The 14,806-nt window shown below is 40.1% G+C and overlaps 1 protein-coding gene across 1 annotated transcript in view; it reads left to right on the top strand.

Moving 5' to 3' along the window:
* LOC111969840 (contactin-4) overlaps positions 1-10,126 on the top strand; it is an 87,411-nt gene extending 77,285 nt beyond the window's left edge. The window contains exons 14-23 of the mRNA XM_023996150.1: positions 555-672; positions 1,111-1,269; positions 1,662-1,811; positions 2,642-2,712; positions 3,286-3,520; positions 3,635-3,750; positions 4,300-4,480; positions 7,593-7,705; positions 8,654-8,822; positions 8,978-10,126. Coding sequence (XP_023851918.1) covers positions 555-672; positions 1,111-1,269; positions 1,662-1,811; positions 2,642-2,712; positions 3,286-3,520; positions 3,635-3,750; positions 4,300-4,480; positions 7,593-7,705; positions 8,654-8,822; positions 8,978-9,063 — 1,398 coding nt within the window. The 3' untranslated portion in view covers positions 9,064-10,126. The remainder of the gene's footprint in view (positions 1-554; positions 673-1,110; positions 1,270-1,661; positions 1,812-2,641; positions 2,713-3,285; positions 3,521-3,634; positions 3,751-4,299; positions 4,481-7,592; positions 7,706-8,653; positions 8,823-8,977) is intronic.
* Positions 10,127-14,806: the final 4,680 nt, after the last annotated feature.

Raw genomic sequence — 14,806 nt, 5'->3', positions numbered from 1 at the left:
GTATGATTACTTTCTGAAGGCACTGTTCATCTCAGACAAGACTAAGGCATTTAACATGGAGACCTGGCCAGGTAAAACCTGTGGACATGAAGAATTAAACAACCAGTCTGTTGCTGATCTTATGAGTAAATCACCTGACACTCCAGTGAACAAAGGCACACAAATCTGTCTGACTACAGGATTTATCCTCTGGTCTGCTGAGCACACAAAGACCCTGCACTAAAACGGCCTGTATAACACTGACATTTTCACTGTGAGCATCATTTGGCAGAGCTCTTAAACTTCAGGAAGTGTTTTTTTGTTTTTTACGCAAGGAGTGTTGAAATCAGTGTCACTCCAATGTTCCTACCTGCTCGTTTCTCTCACTGTTGTATGTAGCCTGACCTTTCTGCTACTGCAATAGCATACATGGGATAAAAAAACTTTTCATATTGTATACTGTATAAGTGGTATGAACGGTGCTACACATTTGGAAAAAATATACATTGAATGACTATTTTGAGACACTAGTATTGTTGTGAAATTGCACACTTTTTCTGTTCTATTGCCATCAGGGATCAGCTGGTGATCTGATGGTCAGGAATATTCAGCTAAAGCATTCTGGGAAGTATGTGTGCATGGTACACACTGTGGTGGACAGTGTCTCAGCAGCAGCCCACCTGATTGTCAGAGGTACGCACGCACTTCCTCCCTGTGATGATACTTTGATTTACTGGCATGCTGTAGCACCCATAAAGATATACCATATCTAGGGTAGCACCCATCTAAAGAGGAATTAGACAACCTCAGACATGATCACCCGTTCTATTAATTCCCTTTACTTCAGCCAACTATTCTGGGTGACATTCATTCAGTGTTAAATAATGACTACAGGAGCATCTGAAAATCAATGCATAAATTTTCCTCTTCTCCTTCGTTTTGGAATCCTTTTGTATTTCCCCTCATCAACTGAAGGATCTTTATCTCTGCCGTGTGAAATATTAAATGTCTCTCTCTTTTGTGGGCAGACTGCTCTAACCTTGCCATCCTTTTTTGGCTGACACAATAGAACTATTTGACAGTGGTTGTCCTTGTCTTCCTGTTCTGTCCCTGTGCTGCTGGTTATTTCAGGGCCTCCCGGTGCCCCAGAGGGCCTTATTGTGGGGGAAATCACTGACTCCACTGCCCAGCTCTCCTGGGAGTCTGGGCCTGACAACCACAGCCCTGTCACCACATACAACATCCAGGCCAGGACCCCCTTCTCCATAGGCTGGCAGGCCGTCAGGACAGGTAGCTACAATGCCAGCCCATCCCTCATAGACACTGTTTACAGATGTAGGATCTTAATTTGATCACCCTGTTGCAGGAGAATGTGCTTGCAATGCAGGAAATGTAGAACTTGTAGTATATTTGAGGTTTAAAAAGGCTTCTGAAGTTTGTAATGTCTCCTTTAAAATGTCTTTAAAATGTCTGTACTATCAGAATACTGTGGGAACAGTCAGCTTTGGGGATGAATGATGTGAACAGGAGTATTTATCTTTAATCATTTGTTATCTTGGGGGCCTTCTTGGATAAGTTATATTGACATTAATTGTATCACAGGCAGTCTTTGATAACATGAATGTGTTTTGTTGGTGGATGAGAATCAATATGTATTTAAATTCTAAATTCTTTAATCCTAGTTCCTGATTCTGTGCCTGGACAGATGTTTCATGCAACGGTGATAGATTTGAACCCCTGGGTGGATTACGAATTCAGGGTGGTGGCTAGCAACAATGTGGGTGTTGGAGAGCCCAGCATGCAATCCAAGCAGATTCGAACAAAAGCGGCAGGTACATTCTCATTTCTCTTTTTCCTCTTGTGGTGAATCTATCAACCCCACAGTGGAAATGTAATTTAACGGTCTGATTAGTTTCATTTTGCATTGAGTGTTCCGTTCAGCCTCTGATGAATTTCACCATGTAGAACCCACATACACTTTTCACGCCAGTCCATTGGATATTGTGCCTTTCTCATTGCTAATTACGTGTAATGAAGACAGAATCAGCTCTGTTCCAATTTGACTGACACAGAGACAGATGTTAATAATTTACCTAATAGGAAAAGAAAGTGAGAGATAATTTATTCATGTGTTTAGACCACGTGGCCTATCTATCCATGTGGATATTGACACTTGAAACTTTTGCTTGTCAGATTAGAACTACCCGAGCAGGAGGCATCATACCTTTTAAGCATTTAGATGCTGTTTACATCAGCACTCAGGAATTCCTGCCATTAGTAATTCATGTCAGTAGCATCAACAGGAGCCGTGTGAAATACCCACGCATGCCATAAGGCAATGACTTGAAAGTGTCTATTCTGAGTGGGTTAGCAGAGTGCTTCCGCCTGGCCCACTGAATCACAAGGGAAGAGTATTCCTGCAGTGTGATACACTGTAGTAACAGCAGTAGCATGCACTGGTGCTCGTGCCTGTATCAACCCTAATTTAATTACATCAAAAAGCTAAGCCTTTGCTTTGAAACCGTACTGGGATGAGGGGCACTATGATAGTGATATCAAGGCTTCTGTATGGTTTCGGAGTAGTAGGGATTCAAATACATGCCTTTGCTCCAAGGAATACACACGCTTATATTGGACACTGTTGTTGTTTTTGTCCATCCAGTTCCTGAAGTAGCACCAGGTAATGTGAGTGGAGGAGGAGGAAGGCGAGGAGAACTGGTTATCCAATGGGAGGTAAGCTTGCTGATCATCACAGATTTATAGAATACATCTTTATTATGACAGGTCACTGTTCTTCATTTACTTTTTTAAATTATTTATTTGTTTTTCCTTGTATGTCAAGGACAATTACAAGATACAATACTTACAAATATGTACATTTCAAATCACTCTTCTGACATGAGTGGGGTTTTGACAGAATTCTCTACGGCGATGCGACTTCAATTAAATGGGTTTAAATTAAAAGAAGAGCTGTCTTGCCTAGCTATTTGCCTGTTCCAAACGGCTCCCCTGGTGTGTAAATCAAAATGCAGATGCAGAGATGGTGGAAATTGTTTGTGCATAAATCTACGACGATGTCTCAGAATGCGTGTTTCTGTGGGTCTCTTAAAGGGAATTAACTTATCATGCAGAATGTGTATATACTGTGTATATCTTTGGATATAATGTATTATGTTGTGGTTGTGGTATTTCACTGTTCAGAATTTGACACTTCCAGTTCAGGTAGTAATTTGATATTCAGTTCAACCAATGGGAAGGGATAAGAATTGCTACAATTTATGCAGTCAAATTGTCTCTGTCTCATAGCCAATACCAGAGGAGCTACAGAGTGGAGAGGAATTTGGATATGTTGTGGCTTTTCGTCCTCTTGGTACAAGCACATGGAAGCAGACTGTGCTGGCTTCACCTGATGCATCAAGATACACCTTCAGGAACGACAGCATCCCACCCCTCTCACAATTTGAGGTGAAAGTTGGAGTCTACAACAACAAAGGAGAAGGCCCGTCTAGCCATGTGGTTGTAGTGTATTCCGCAGAGGAAGGTTAGTTATTTTGACTATTTCTCAAGATGCTGATGAAATGGAAGCTTTGGGATAGTTTGACTTGTATGTTTACCATTCTTGATAATGTCCTTGGTCTAAATTTGTCATGGTTAGAGCCCTCTGAACCCCCGTCCAGAGTGTGGACCCGGACGCTGTCAGCCTCTGAAATCGAGGTGTATTGGGAACCCATTACCCAGACAGCCAGCAGTTGGAAGATCATTGGATATGAGGTATGAAAAATATCAGAAGAATCATGATGCTGGTAGAGAGCAGAAAACAGCATGATAGATACAGTATTATCCTCACGATGATTGACTCAGCAATAGGTTGGCATGCATTTAAATAGAACTGCCAATGGCAAAAACGTGAAATTTCCCCTACACCGAAAAATACCTTGGGATACAAAGGTATATTTCTCACCATCTAATCTAGAGTGAAGAGGTCTGTCTACAGCTATTCCAGTCTCCCAAGGAGCCTAATACGCTGGCTGCTTCCCTGCCTGAGTAGTGTTCTATAAATCACCCCTCACAAGTGTGAACATCATATATCAATTTCCTCCACAACCAACATTGTCCCTAATGGCGGAACACCCTGAGGATCCTTGCCCATTTTCCCCTTAGTATAGCCCAGGACTGTCTTGCTGTAGAGAAGGCCCAGGTTGCTTGACCCCCATTGTGAACCTGGTTATCAGGTCCACAAACAACGGTGCTGGAAGTGTCTCTAATCCTGTTTTAATGCTGTCGGGAGGTCTGGAATAACCTTCATGTCTTTGGTTCCAGGTCCTTTGTTGGGAGGAGGGGATGCAGGATAGTGATGCTGAGATGGTGAGGGTCACAGACACTGCAGCCCTTCTCTCTGGGCTCAAGGGCAGTACTGTGTATCTGATCTCAGTCAGGGCCCAGAACAGCGCTGGAGCAGGGCCTTCTAGCCCCGCAGTCAACGTCACCACCAAGAAACCACGTGAGTATTCTCTAAGATGGAACAGTTGTCACATGCAATTTGAGCATTTTTCTCTTTACAAGTTTGCTTTCACGAATATGAAGCCTGTATATCCAGCAGAGGTTAACATTAATGGAATTGTGTTGGAATGCAGCAGTATACAGTACAACTTCAATGGCTTTAGAGCCTCTGAATACTCTACATCAACAGCACTGCTGAAACATCATCATCTGGTTAAAGTTTTGACTTCATGTTAACTGCAAGACTAACGAATGGAATTGGATTATGTCATACCTACAAACATGTGAATTAGCCAGAAATGTTTTATGTGTATATTATACATCACATGCGACTAATAAGACTATGCAATTAGCCTATTTAAATGTTTATCTGACTCCATAAAGATTATTAGCAATATGCAAGAGTTGAGTTACAGTAATAGGCAAATGAAGGTCTGAGACTGGATTCCAAATACAAGTGTATTTAACTACTTTGTAAAATGAATGGATTCACATTCAAGGCATAAAGCTTAAGTTACAAGGCATTAACAAGCATTACAAGGCATTATTCTAAACATGGTCAGTGAGAGAGACAGAAATCATAGCCTGAAAGGCCATGCCCCAAAAGTCCATGGTGTGGAGAGAGAAAGAAGGAAAGAGTGTCTCACCACAGCAGGTCAGGAACAAATAAGAGATAGAAGCATCTGAGTTGGTTGGATTCAAAACCTGAGTTGTTGACCAATAGTATTACTGTAAAGTTAACCTCCAATCAGATATCAGACCTACATGATGTAACCTCTGCTTCTCAGAGGTGAGACAATTGGGGTTGGCAAGACCAACACAGAGAATGCTACATTTTTAAGGCAACACATAGCACATTCTTGCATATAGTTGATAAGAAGATTCACTTTTGGGGCTTTTTAATAAATCAAAAATGGGTGATAAGATGCTGTTTACCTTGACAACTCAGGGAGAGGAGGCGTGTTTATGAGCTTATCAGAGAAAGATGCAATTATTCAACTACTAACTCTATCACAAGGCAATCAGCTCTCCCTCCTTATGTTATCTTCAATCCGAGACCCACTGGGTGCAGACGTCAGTTCAACATCTATTCCACGTTGGTTACGTGGAAATAGGGCTGGGCAGTATACCATATTTTAGTATATACCGGTATTGATGCACAGACTGGTTTGGGTTTTTACTTTACCTTCTATAACGAGATTTGAATGTTTGTTTTGTTAAATGTGATATTCCGTGTGTAACATCCATTTTTAGAGTTTACTTCACTACTTGAGTCATTTCTCCATGGCACTTTCCTAGCCCGCACCGTCACCAGTGTTGCCAACTTAGCGACTTTGTCGCTATATTTAGCGAGTATTCAGACCCCTCTAGCGACACATTTTCAAAAAAGCGACTAGCGACAAATCTAGCGACTTTTTATGGTGTTATTGGAGACTTTTGGAGACTCTGACGTGAAAGCACGTAACGTTCTTACTCTTCTAAACGAGCAGCGGGTGCTGCCGTGGGCCCCATCCCAAAGCACTCACAGGCCTCACAGGCGCAGTCCTCGCGCAGCAGTCCCTCCCAGCTGCAGTCAGAGCAGGAGATGTTCACCCCTCCGCGTCCAGACTGCAAATAAATCGCATGTGGGAAGCCGCCGCTGGCTGATCCCATCCCGCCCTGGCTTACATTCAGAGCGGGATGTAAATGTAAAAAACTAAACAAAAAAACAAAACAAATGTCATAATTTAAAAAATTTAAAACGAAGTAACTCCGCCAGAGTGTCTCTTTTGGGTTACTTTTGCCGGTCCCAAGCCCGGATAAAGGAGGAGGGTTGGAATTGTGACATAAAAAAAACAAGAATCGACAGAAGAAAGTTCATTTGTAGTTCTAAACATATTTAGGGTGTTTTTTACTCACTTTTTGTCTCTCCCACGACATTATTCCTCTCTCCTACAGCATTCATCACAATTACATGCACATGGCCAATTATGCAAATTAGGTAATGACGTCATTTAGCGACTTTTAGGACAGCCAATAGCTACTTTCCTTACTGAGGAGTTGGCAACACTGACCGTTACTCAAGGAGCGCAAATGTTGTTCCTCGACCACGAGAAACTTGCATTCAGTCCGCATGGTCAATGCAGCACATGCAACAATGTTGATGATAACGACGCCGTTTTCACTTTGCTTCTTAATATAAATACACTAGCATTCTATAATTACATTGTTTGTGTTTCTTACATCTGCAAACAGCTAGTTTGTATTTTTTTAGCAAGTTTGGCCTACATCTTGTTAGCTGCTAATCGCTAGTTAGCTGTCTATCTAGCTAGCTAGCTAATAAATGTACTGAGTCAGAGCAAACGTAATTAGCTATACAGCCTGATAATACCAGTGATGGTGTAGACCTAAATCCGCATGTTGTTTGTGCAACAGTATCTTACAAATCAAAGAGGAATACACAAAGCATGAATATGAGAACATGCATTGAATCTGAAGATTACAGGGTCCCCTAGGAAACATATGATCAACAGTTTGGTTCCTACCCTGTTACAATAACTCCTCCCTGGCATCTATGTTCAGCGTCATGTCAAACAACACTGTATTCAAAGTGCCTATAGAATTAGAATAATCATTCTATTTCCATGAAACCAACAGTTCACCGAAGTGTTTTGCACTAAATCGCTAGTCAAATCGCAATTGCAACATCTCAAATGAGTGCAGGAAATGCAAAAGTTGATGAAAAATGCAGAAAAATATTTTGGGTTGAAGTTTAATCGAACAGTATAAAACAATTAGAAAGGAGAAAGACCCATTGGAATCACTTAGAATGTATGTGTTGCCACCCTAAGGTCCTGCACTACCCATAAAGCAAACGTAGACATTTTATTATTCCAAAACATAAAATACCGTCCATTTTTTAAAAGATACCTTGATATGATATTTTGGCCATATCGCCCAGCCCTACATGGAAACAACATTGATTCAACCAGTGTGTGCCCAGTGGATAGTTCCTTCAAACAGCAGTGATTATGGGGATGTTTAATGTGAGAAAGTAATTTTGAAGTAATTTCAGCTATTGACGGAATTGTACGTGATTAATTTGTGTGGCTTTATGATTGCATATCTTTCAGCACCAAGTCAACCTCCAGGGAATATTGAGTGGAACTTGACAAACTCCAAGATCTTTTTGAGTTGGGAGCATGTCAAGGCAATGGGAAATGAGTCTGAGGTGACAGGATACAAGGTGAGTGTTGTCAGTGTAATAGCAGAATCTTTGAAAACTAGGAAACAAATGCAGTTTGTTAGCTTACCTCAACAGCTGTCTTATCTATTAATGTCTCCCTGATCGCAGTGGAAGTATAAACCTCAGCACTTCCAGTGTCACATGTGGATTGTCCATACAAAATTGTGTGGACAATCCGTACAAAATTAAAAAGACTGTTCCTGGTGTTATGACACAAAACAAATCGGTTTCTCCATTGTTCTGGGTTTCCACCGAGTATGTTTGATTGAAGGTCTGCCAAGTTTTGATATGGAAACACACAAAATGTGTCCTTGTGGATAGCTGTTGAGGCAACACTTTCCCTAATGGCGTCCCTAATGGTGGAACGCCCTGAGGATCCATTCTTTCCTGCCTTTTGATCCCTCAATGCTCAGTAGTAAAAAGTGTTTGAACCTGCGTGACAGGAAGCGTTTCATGTCATCTTGAGTATCTGAACTCAGAGGATTCAGCAGAGGATTATGACTCAGAAAAGGTCCTGGTTTCTTTTAAAGTATTAATTTACAACGGAGCACATTTTGCTAATTGATTGATCTGATATGGCTCAGAGATATGAAAGAGAAGGTGAGGAAGCAGCTGAGTGCCTGTGAAGCTCCACACTCAGACACTAGCCTCCATGGAGCGCCACGGGGGCCACACTAGCACCTCACACTATAATTTGCAATTCATGTCATCCTCTGGAAAGGTGCTTCAGAAAAATACAAATACAATTTCTTAAGACTATTTGGCTGCACAAGAAAATAATTTTGTATTTTTTCAAAAAAATAGCTCCTCTTTCCAATTTAAAAAAAAAAATACAATACAGTGGCATTATCCAAAAACGATTAATTTCTCATTTATGTCAAACTACTGTGTCACTTAAATTAGTATTATTGATATCAGATACCATGATATTCCCTCTCCCGTCTCTAGGTGCTGTACCGTCAGAACTGGCTTGGGAAGACCAACGTTGTGGAGACTAATAGGACCAGCATGGCGCTGCAAGTCCCCTCTGGTGAGGACTACCTCATTGAGATCAAAGCCCTGAGTGATGGAGGGGATGGCAGCAGCAGTGGCCCCATCAGGATACCAAAGATGTCCAGTAAGAGAGAACTGTTTTTGTCTTTCACCATTCACAGGATTCACTTTTGGTAGAATCGATTCAAGGTTTCCAGAGTGCCTTCAACAAAATTTTGTCTCATAACAATGAATCCCACAGGTACTATGTGTTTGTTGATGAGTTTTTGTCTTTTTCAGGTCTTAACTCAAAGGGCCATTTCAGCTCAGCTCCATGCAAGATTTGTGCAGTTATGTTTTTTATACTTTCAAAGTTGACTTTATAAGACTTAAACATGTAAATGCCTTTAATGAACTCTAGCTTTCAGAGTCAAGTACTCAGCAAAGGATGTGTTTTACGTGTACTATTCACTTCTCAAGAATGTGAAATCAACAGCTAACTATTTAGAGTATTCAACGCAGCTGCATTGCCTTATTGTATGCATTTTTTAAATTAATTTGTCAACCAAGCTTTTGAGTGTTTTATGTCTAGATTTTATGCCGAAAGGATAGGCTTTTACATCTGAGAAGATTGTCAATCCTTAGAACAATCTACATGAGATATTTATATGCCGGAAATATGAAAGTAATCAAACGAAGGCGCAAACGTACCCCTTAATGATGTTTGTTACGTCCCTCGGTAATTACACATCAAAATGTTTAGTTCCCCAGGGCCGTGTCAAGCTTCTGTTTAGAATGACATTATGTCCTTTTCTATTGGTAGAGATACAGTACCTTGCCTATGTGTGCCTCATCCCTGTGTTTTGTTGTGACCTGTTTGTTTGTTCTTGTAAATGTTCTGTAAGAACTGTGGAAATGACCATGGTTCACTCCGAGGTTGTCCTTTAATTCCTCAATGAAGCACAGTGACAGTATGATATGTCTGGTGGCCATCAACATTCAGCAGATTCTGTGAAAGAAAATTCACGTGCTATCGTCAACATTTAACAGTGTCAAAGGGCGGCGCACAATTGGCCCAGCGTCGCCCGGGTCAGGGGAGGGTTTGGCCGGGGTAGGCCGTCATTGTAAATAAGAATTTGTTCTTAACTGACTTGACTAGTTAAATATAGTTTCAATAAAAATATGACCATCACAGACATCTTGGATCAATATGCAGAACTACACAGAAAAACATGTTAATGTGCATTGATACAGTACCTGGGGAAGATTTTCTCAAACATTTTCGATTAATTCAACTCTTTCTCCATGGTTCGTAATCAAGATATTTCAAGTTGTGGCTGAGTTGTGCTTGATAGGTGTTGCATAACTGTTTTAATACTATTGTATTAACAAACAAAACGTATCTCTGTGAGATGTAATTGAAAATGAATAAAATGTTTCAAATTGAAATGTCTATTTTAAATGTGTTTCATTTCAGGTGTGTGTGCCCTTTTGAAAGTGCCAGGGAGAATGACAGCCATCATTCACAGGAGTCAGTGTGACACCCTTCTGCATTAATGGTTACCATTCAGTTACCATGAACAGGTAGCTCACAACACTGACAGACAGCATGGCTACTGTGCTTTCCCTTGCCAAGGTTTTATTTTTGAACACAATCAACATTTAACTGAATACCTTGGTCCTTGCCTAGCATAACATATACAAATTCAAATCCTGTAGTGTCAGTTCATGCATGCAATTTAGATTGTTTTAATCAGAATTGAATTACCTGATTTTGATTTGATGCACTGCAACCTGAGGTGGACACTGACCCTACTAATGAAAGTGGCAGTTGCACCCACAAACGTTGTCCAGTGCTTTCCAGAGCATAACACGCCATGATTACATAATGGTTTAGAGGACATTTGGGTTAGGGTTAACTGTGCTATGTCTATCGAGAATATCACTGTACCTTACTTGGGTTAGACCAGAACATATTGCCTGGGAATAGCTACCTTCATGCTCTTGCTAATATTGCCCTATTATCAGATGCACTGATATCAAAACATTGAGAAGTATCAAGAGAAAATAATGTTTCCCTTCATGCTAACCCAGGGTGGTATTTGTAAGCAGCTCAATACTGCTGAACGTATGGGTATTGTGTGGATGTACCTTCCCCGTGAAACAAATATCCTGCTTCCAATCTATATGGTTGCCTGGAGACAATCCATTCAAAGTCTTGTGCATAGTGATCGTTAATTATCAATAACTCAAGGTTAACCTCTCATGAACACAATTGATTATTTTTCAGATACAGGAAAATCAACCTTCAAAATGTAACCCATGTCCCCTGTATGAACTCTGTTGAACACTGTACACTGCTACCATATGATTGAAGGCTCTCATAATTTTATCCAATTAGAACAACTTTCTCAGAAAACAAATTGACTTGCAACAAGCAATTAGAATGGTAAATTCAGAGGTAAACATTCAGTAATCGGAATAGCGGGTGGCAAAGGAAATCCATGGAACCGTTTTTAAATCCAGTTAAATATTTGTCTAATTGTTGTTTCCTCCTGACAAACAATGTCATGTTGAATGCATGATATTGGAATGCTGATATCTGATATTGTATTTATTTATTGAGGATATATTGCACGTCAACGTGACAAGAGACAAATTGATCAGCATGGGATGTACTTAGGACAACAAACGATACATAAAGTTGTGTACCACATGGCAGATGACATTTCCAAGACGAGGCATGACACATGAAGACTGTGTGGTGGCTACACCAACAGTAGAGGAAGTGCATTCCAGCCAGCCACACATTGGAATAATCTTATCAGGTTGGTTGACAGGTAAGTGTCTGGACATGGACATTAATCTCCTGAGAACTGCTCTAACTCTGGAATTACCCAGGGATTTCATAGCAGACGCTAGGCCATCTGAAAATAGAAGCAGGTGTTGGATGGAAAGTAGAAGTGTACTTAAAATGTCACGTTATGTTGCACAAAGGTACAGTATGTGTCTTAAATRAAACAGAGAATTGATCTTGATCTCTTAACTTTTTCATTTTCGACAATATTTTTGACAATTCATTTTTCATCACTATACCATCTGTACTGTATGTCGATCATGAACTGTGAATTAATAGTACAGATGTCTTATCGTGGTTATTACTTATTCATATCCTGAGAGGGACATACAATACTATACCTTCAAAAAGGTTGTTTTCACAGTAACACTGTGAAGAGATATGATGCAGACCTCCAGGAGGGGTTATTTTCCTCAGAGTTTAGGTATACAGTAGAAGTGTCATAGAGTGTAATACACATGCCTTTTAGGAAGTTTTTTTTGTCTTATAGCCTGAATTTAAAATGGATTACATTTTGATTTTGTGTCTYTGATCTACAGTAATGTTAAAGGTGAATTTTTGCTTGTAGAACATTTTTAATTCATAAAAAATCAAAAGCTGAAATGTCTTGAGTCAATAAGTATTCAACTCCTTTGTTATGGCAAGCCTAAATAAGTTTGGGAGTAAACATGTGCTTAACAAATCATATAACTTGCATGGACTCATTCTGTGCTCAATAATAGTAGTTAACCATGATTTTTTAATGACTTCCTCATCTCTGTACCCTGCACATACAATTGAGGTCCCTCAATCGAGTGGTGAATTGCAACCACAGATTCAACCACAAAGACCAGGGAGTTTAAATTCACCTTTCAGCAGGACAACAACCTAAAACACAAAGCCAAATCAGTTCTATGTGAATGTTCCTGAGTGGCTGAGCTACAGTTTTGACTGAAATATTTTTGAAAATCTATGACAAGTCTTGGAAATTGTTGTCTAATCAAATTGTATTAGTCACATGCGCCGGGGTAGACCTTACAGTGAAATGTTTACTTACGAGTCCCTAACCAACAATGCAGTACAAATAAGAATAAGAAATAAAAGTAATGAGGAGCAGCAGTAAAATAACAATAGTGAGACTATATGCAGGGGGGTACCAGTACAGAGTCAATGTGCGGGGGCATCGGTTAGTCAGGGTAATTGAGGTAATATGTACATGTAGATAGAGTTATTAAAGTGACCATGCATAGATGATAACAACAGAGAGTATCAGCGGTGTAAAGGGGGGGGGTTAGATGTTCAAGAGTCTTATGGCTTGGGGGTAGAAGCTGGTTAGAAGCCTCTTGGACCTAGAGTTGGAGCTCCGGTACCGCTTGACGTGCGGTAGCAGAGAGAACAATCTATAACTAGGGTGGCTGGAGTCTTTGACAATTAAACATTTTGGTGTCGAAAGGGGGATACAGCAATGATCAACAAACAATTTGACAGAGCTTGAAGAATGTTAAAAATAATAATGGGGAAAATGTTGTACAATCCAGCTGTGCAAGCTCTTAAGGACTTACCCAGAAAGACTCAAAGCTGTAATCACTACCAAAGGTGATTCTAACATGTATTGTCACACTCAGGGGTGTGAATATTGATGTACATTTGATAGTTCTGTATTTCATTTTCAATAAATTTGCTAAACTTTCTAAAAACATGTTTTCACTTTGTCATTTTGGGGTATTGTGTGTACATGGGTGAGAAAAATATATTCAATACATTTGGAATTCAGCCTGTAACACAAAATGTTGACTAAGGGGTATGAATACTTTCTGAAGGCACTGTACAGTATATTAAGAATAGGACCATTGACCAGATTCCCAGATGCCACTATAAAAAATGATGATCTGTGACATTACTGATTACTGCACCATTTATATTGGCCTTCACGACCCAGTCATGCTTTTCTTGGATTTCAATGGAGTCCCACCCCCCCACCATCCACTGTCAATCTTAAATCATATAGCAGTCTTATTCTTGACAATACTTAAATAGCTGTTAGATAGAGATCAGTTAATTCAAGTAGGAACAGATTAGACAGCCCCTCCTAAGGCCATGTAATGAATCTTATGCATAAGAACTAGCGAACATTTGGCCCAGATTTCTCACAGATAGGCACAGAAGTGGTGAAAGATCACTGCATATACACAAAGGAGACTCAATGTTTTGAGGAAGTCCAGGCAAATGCAATATTGAATATTGTTGGTGATAAAGATTGTTTGTTGGAGTCAAATTCTGTTGTTGGATGTTGAAAATAGTTTGGAATGGTTGAAATGTGTTGAAATCGGTGATTGATAAAACATTCAATCTCTTAGAATTATGGAAGTAACCAAGTCCTGATCTCATGTCCACACAAAACATCAGCAAATATTTGTGAAGGTTTAAAAAAAATAATAATAATATTCAAGAGAATAAGTAGTGGATTTCAAAAGATGCAGGGTACAGAAGTTCTAAGACCCAGGTTAAAGCACTCATAATCTGCAAAATAGCACAAGCTACTTGGCCTGCAAATGCACATGAATAGTCAAGGTTCAGTACTGATAAAGCTGGTCTCAGGACTGGTAGCTATGACAGAGACATAATCTTTAAGGTAAACAGGATTAGAACTCAAAGGGAAAGCATTACCTTACCAACAGTGAGATAAAATTGAGTTTAAGTGTGTCAGACTCTCACAGTATGTGGTTGTCTCACATAGCGATCTTAAGATGATTGCACTCACTGTAAGTCGCTCTGAATAACAGTGTCTGCTAAATGACAAAAATGTAATGTAAATGTTAGCATGTTCAGTTCAGGACAATGTATGTACACTATGTATGTTGGATTTTATGGGTGTAAGTGTGTGCAGTACCAAATCAACTGATGGTTATCTGTAAGGACCGATGCTGGAGACAAGAAGCAAGTACAGGGAGTGAACATTTAATGGAAAACAGACATCAAACAGAGGAAGGACAGTGTCTGGACAGGGGGAACAAAACAACATTACGACAATAATGTTGACACGGGGAACAAAACTGAGGAACAGACAGATATAGAGGGAGCAATCAACAACGTGAAGGAGTCCAGGTGAGTACAATGAGCACAGATGCGCGTAATGATGGTGACAGGTGTGCGTAATGAAGGGCAGCCTGGTGCCCTCGAGGGCCAGAGAGGGGGAGCAGGAGCAGGCATGACAGTTATCATAAATTGAGGAATTTGGAAAACCAAAATTGGTTCTATTGATTGCTTCATATATGGAACTCTTTTGTAGGGTT

This window comes from Salvelinus sp. IW2-2015, linkage group LG11 (assembly GCF_002910315.2).
Source record: "Salvelinus sp. IW2-2015 linkage group LG11, ASM291031v2, whole genome shotgun sequence".
Classification (NCBI taxonomy): domain Eukaryota; kingdom Metazoa; phylum Chordata; class Actinopteri; order Salmoniformes; family Salmonidae; genus Salvelinus; species Salvelinus sp. IW2-2015.
Note: the sequence above shows the minus strand (reverse complement) of the source record. Positions and strands in the feature narration are given on the sequence as shown.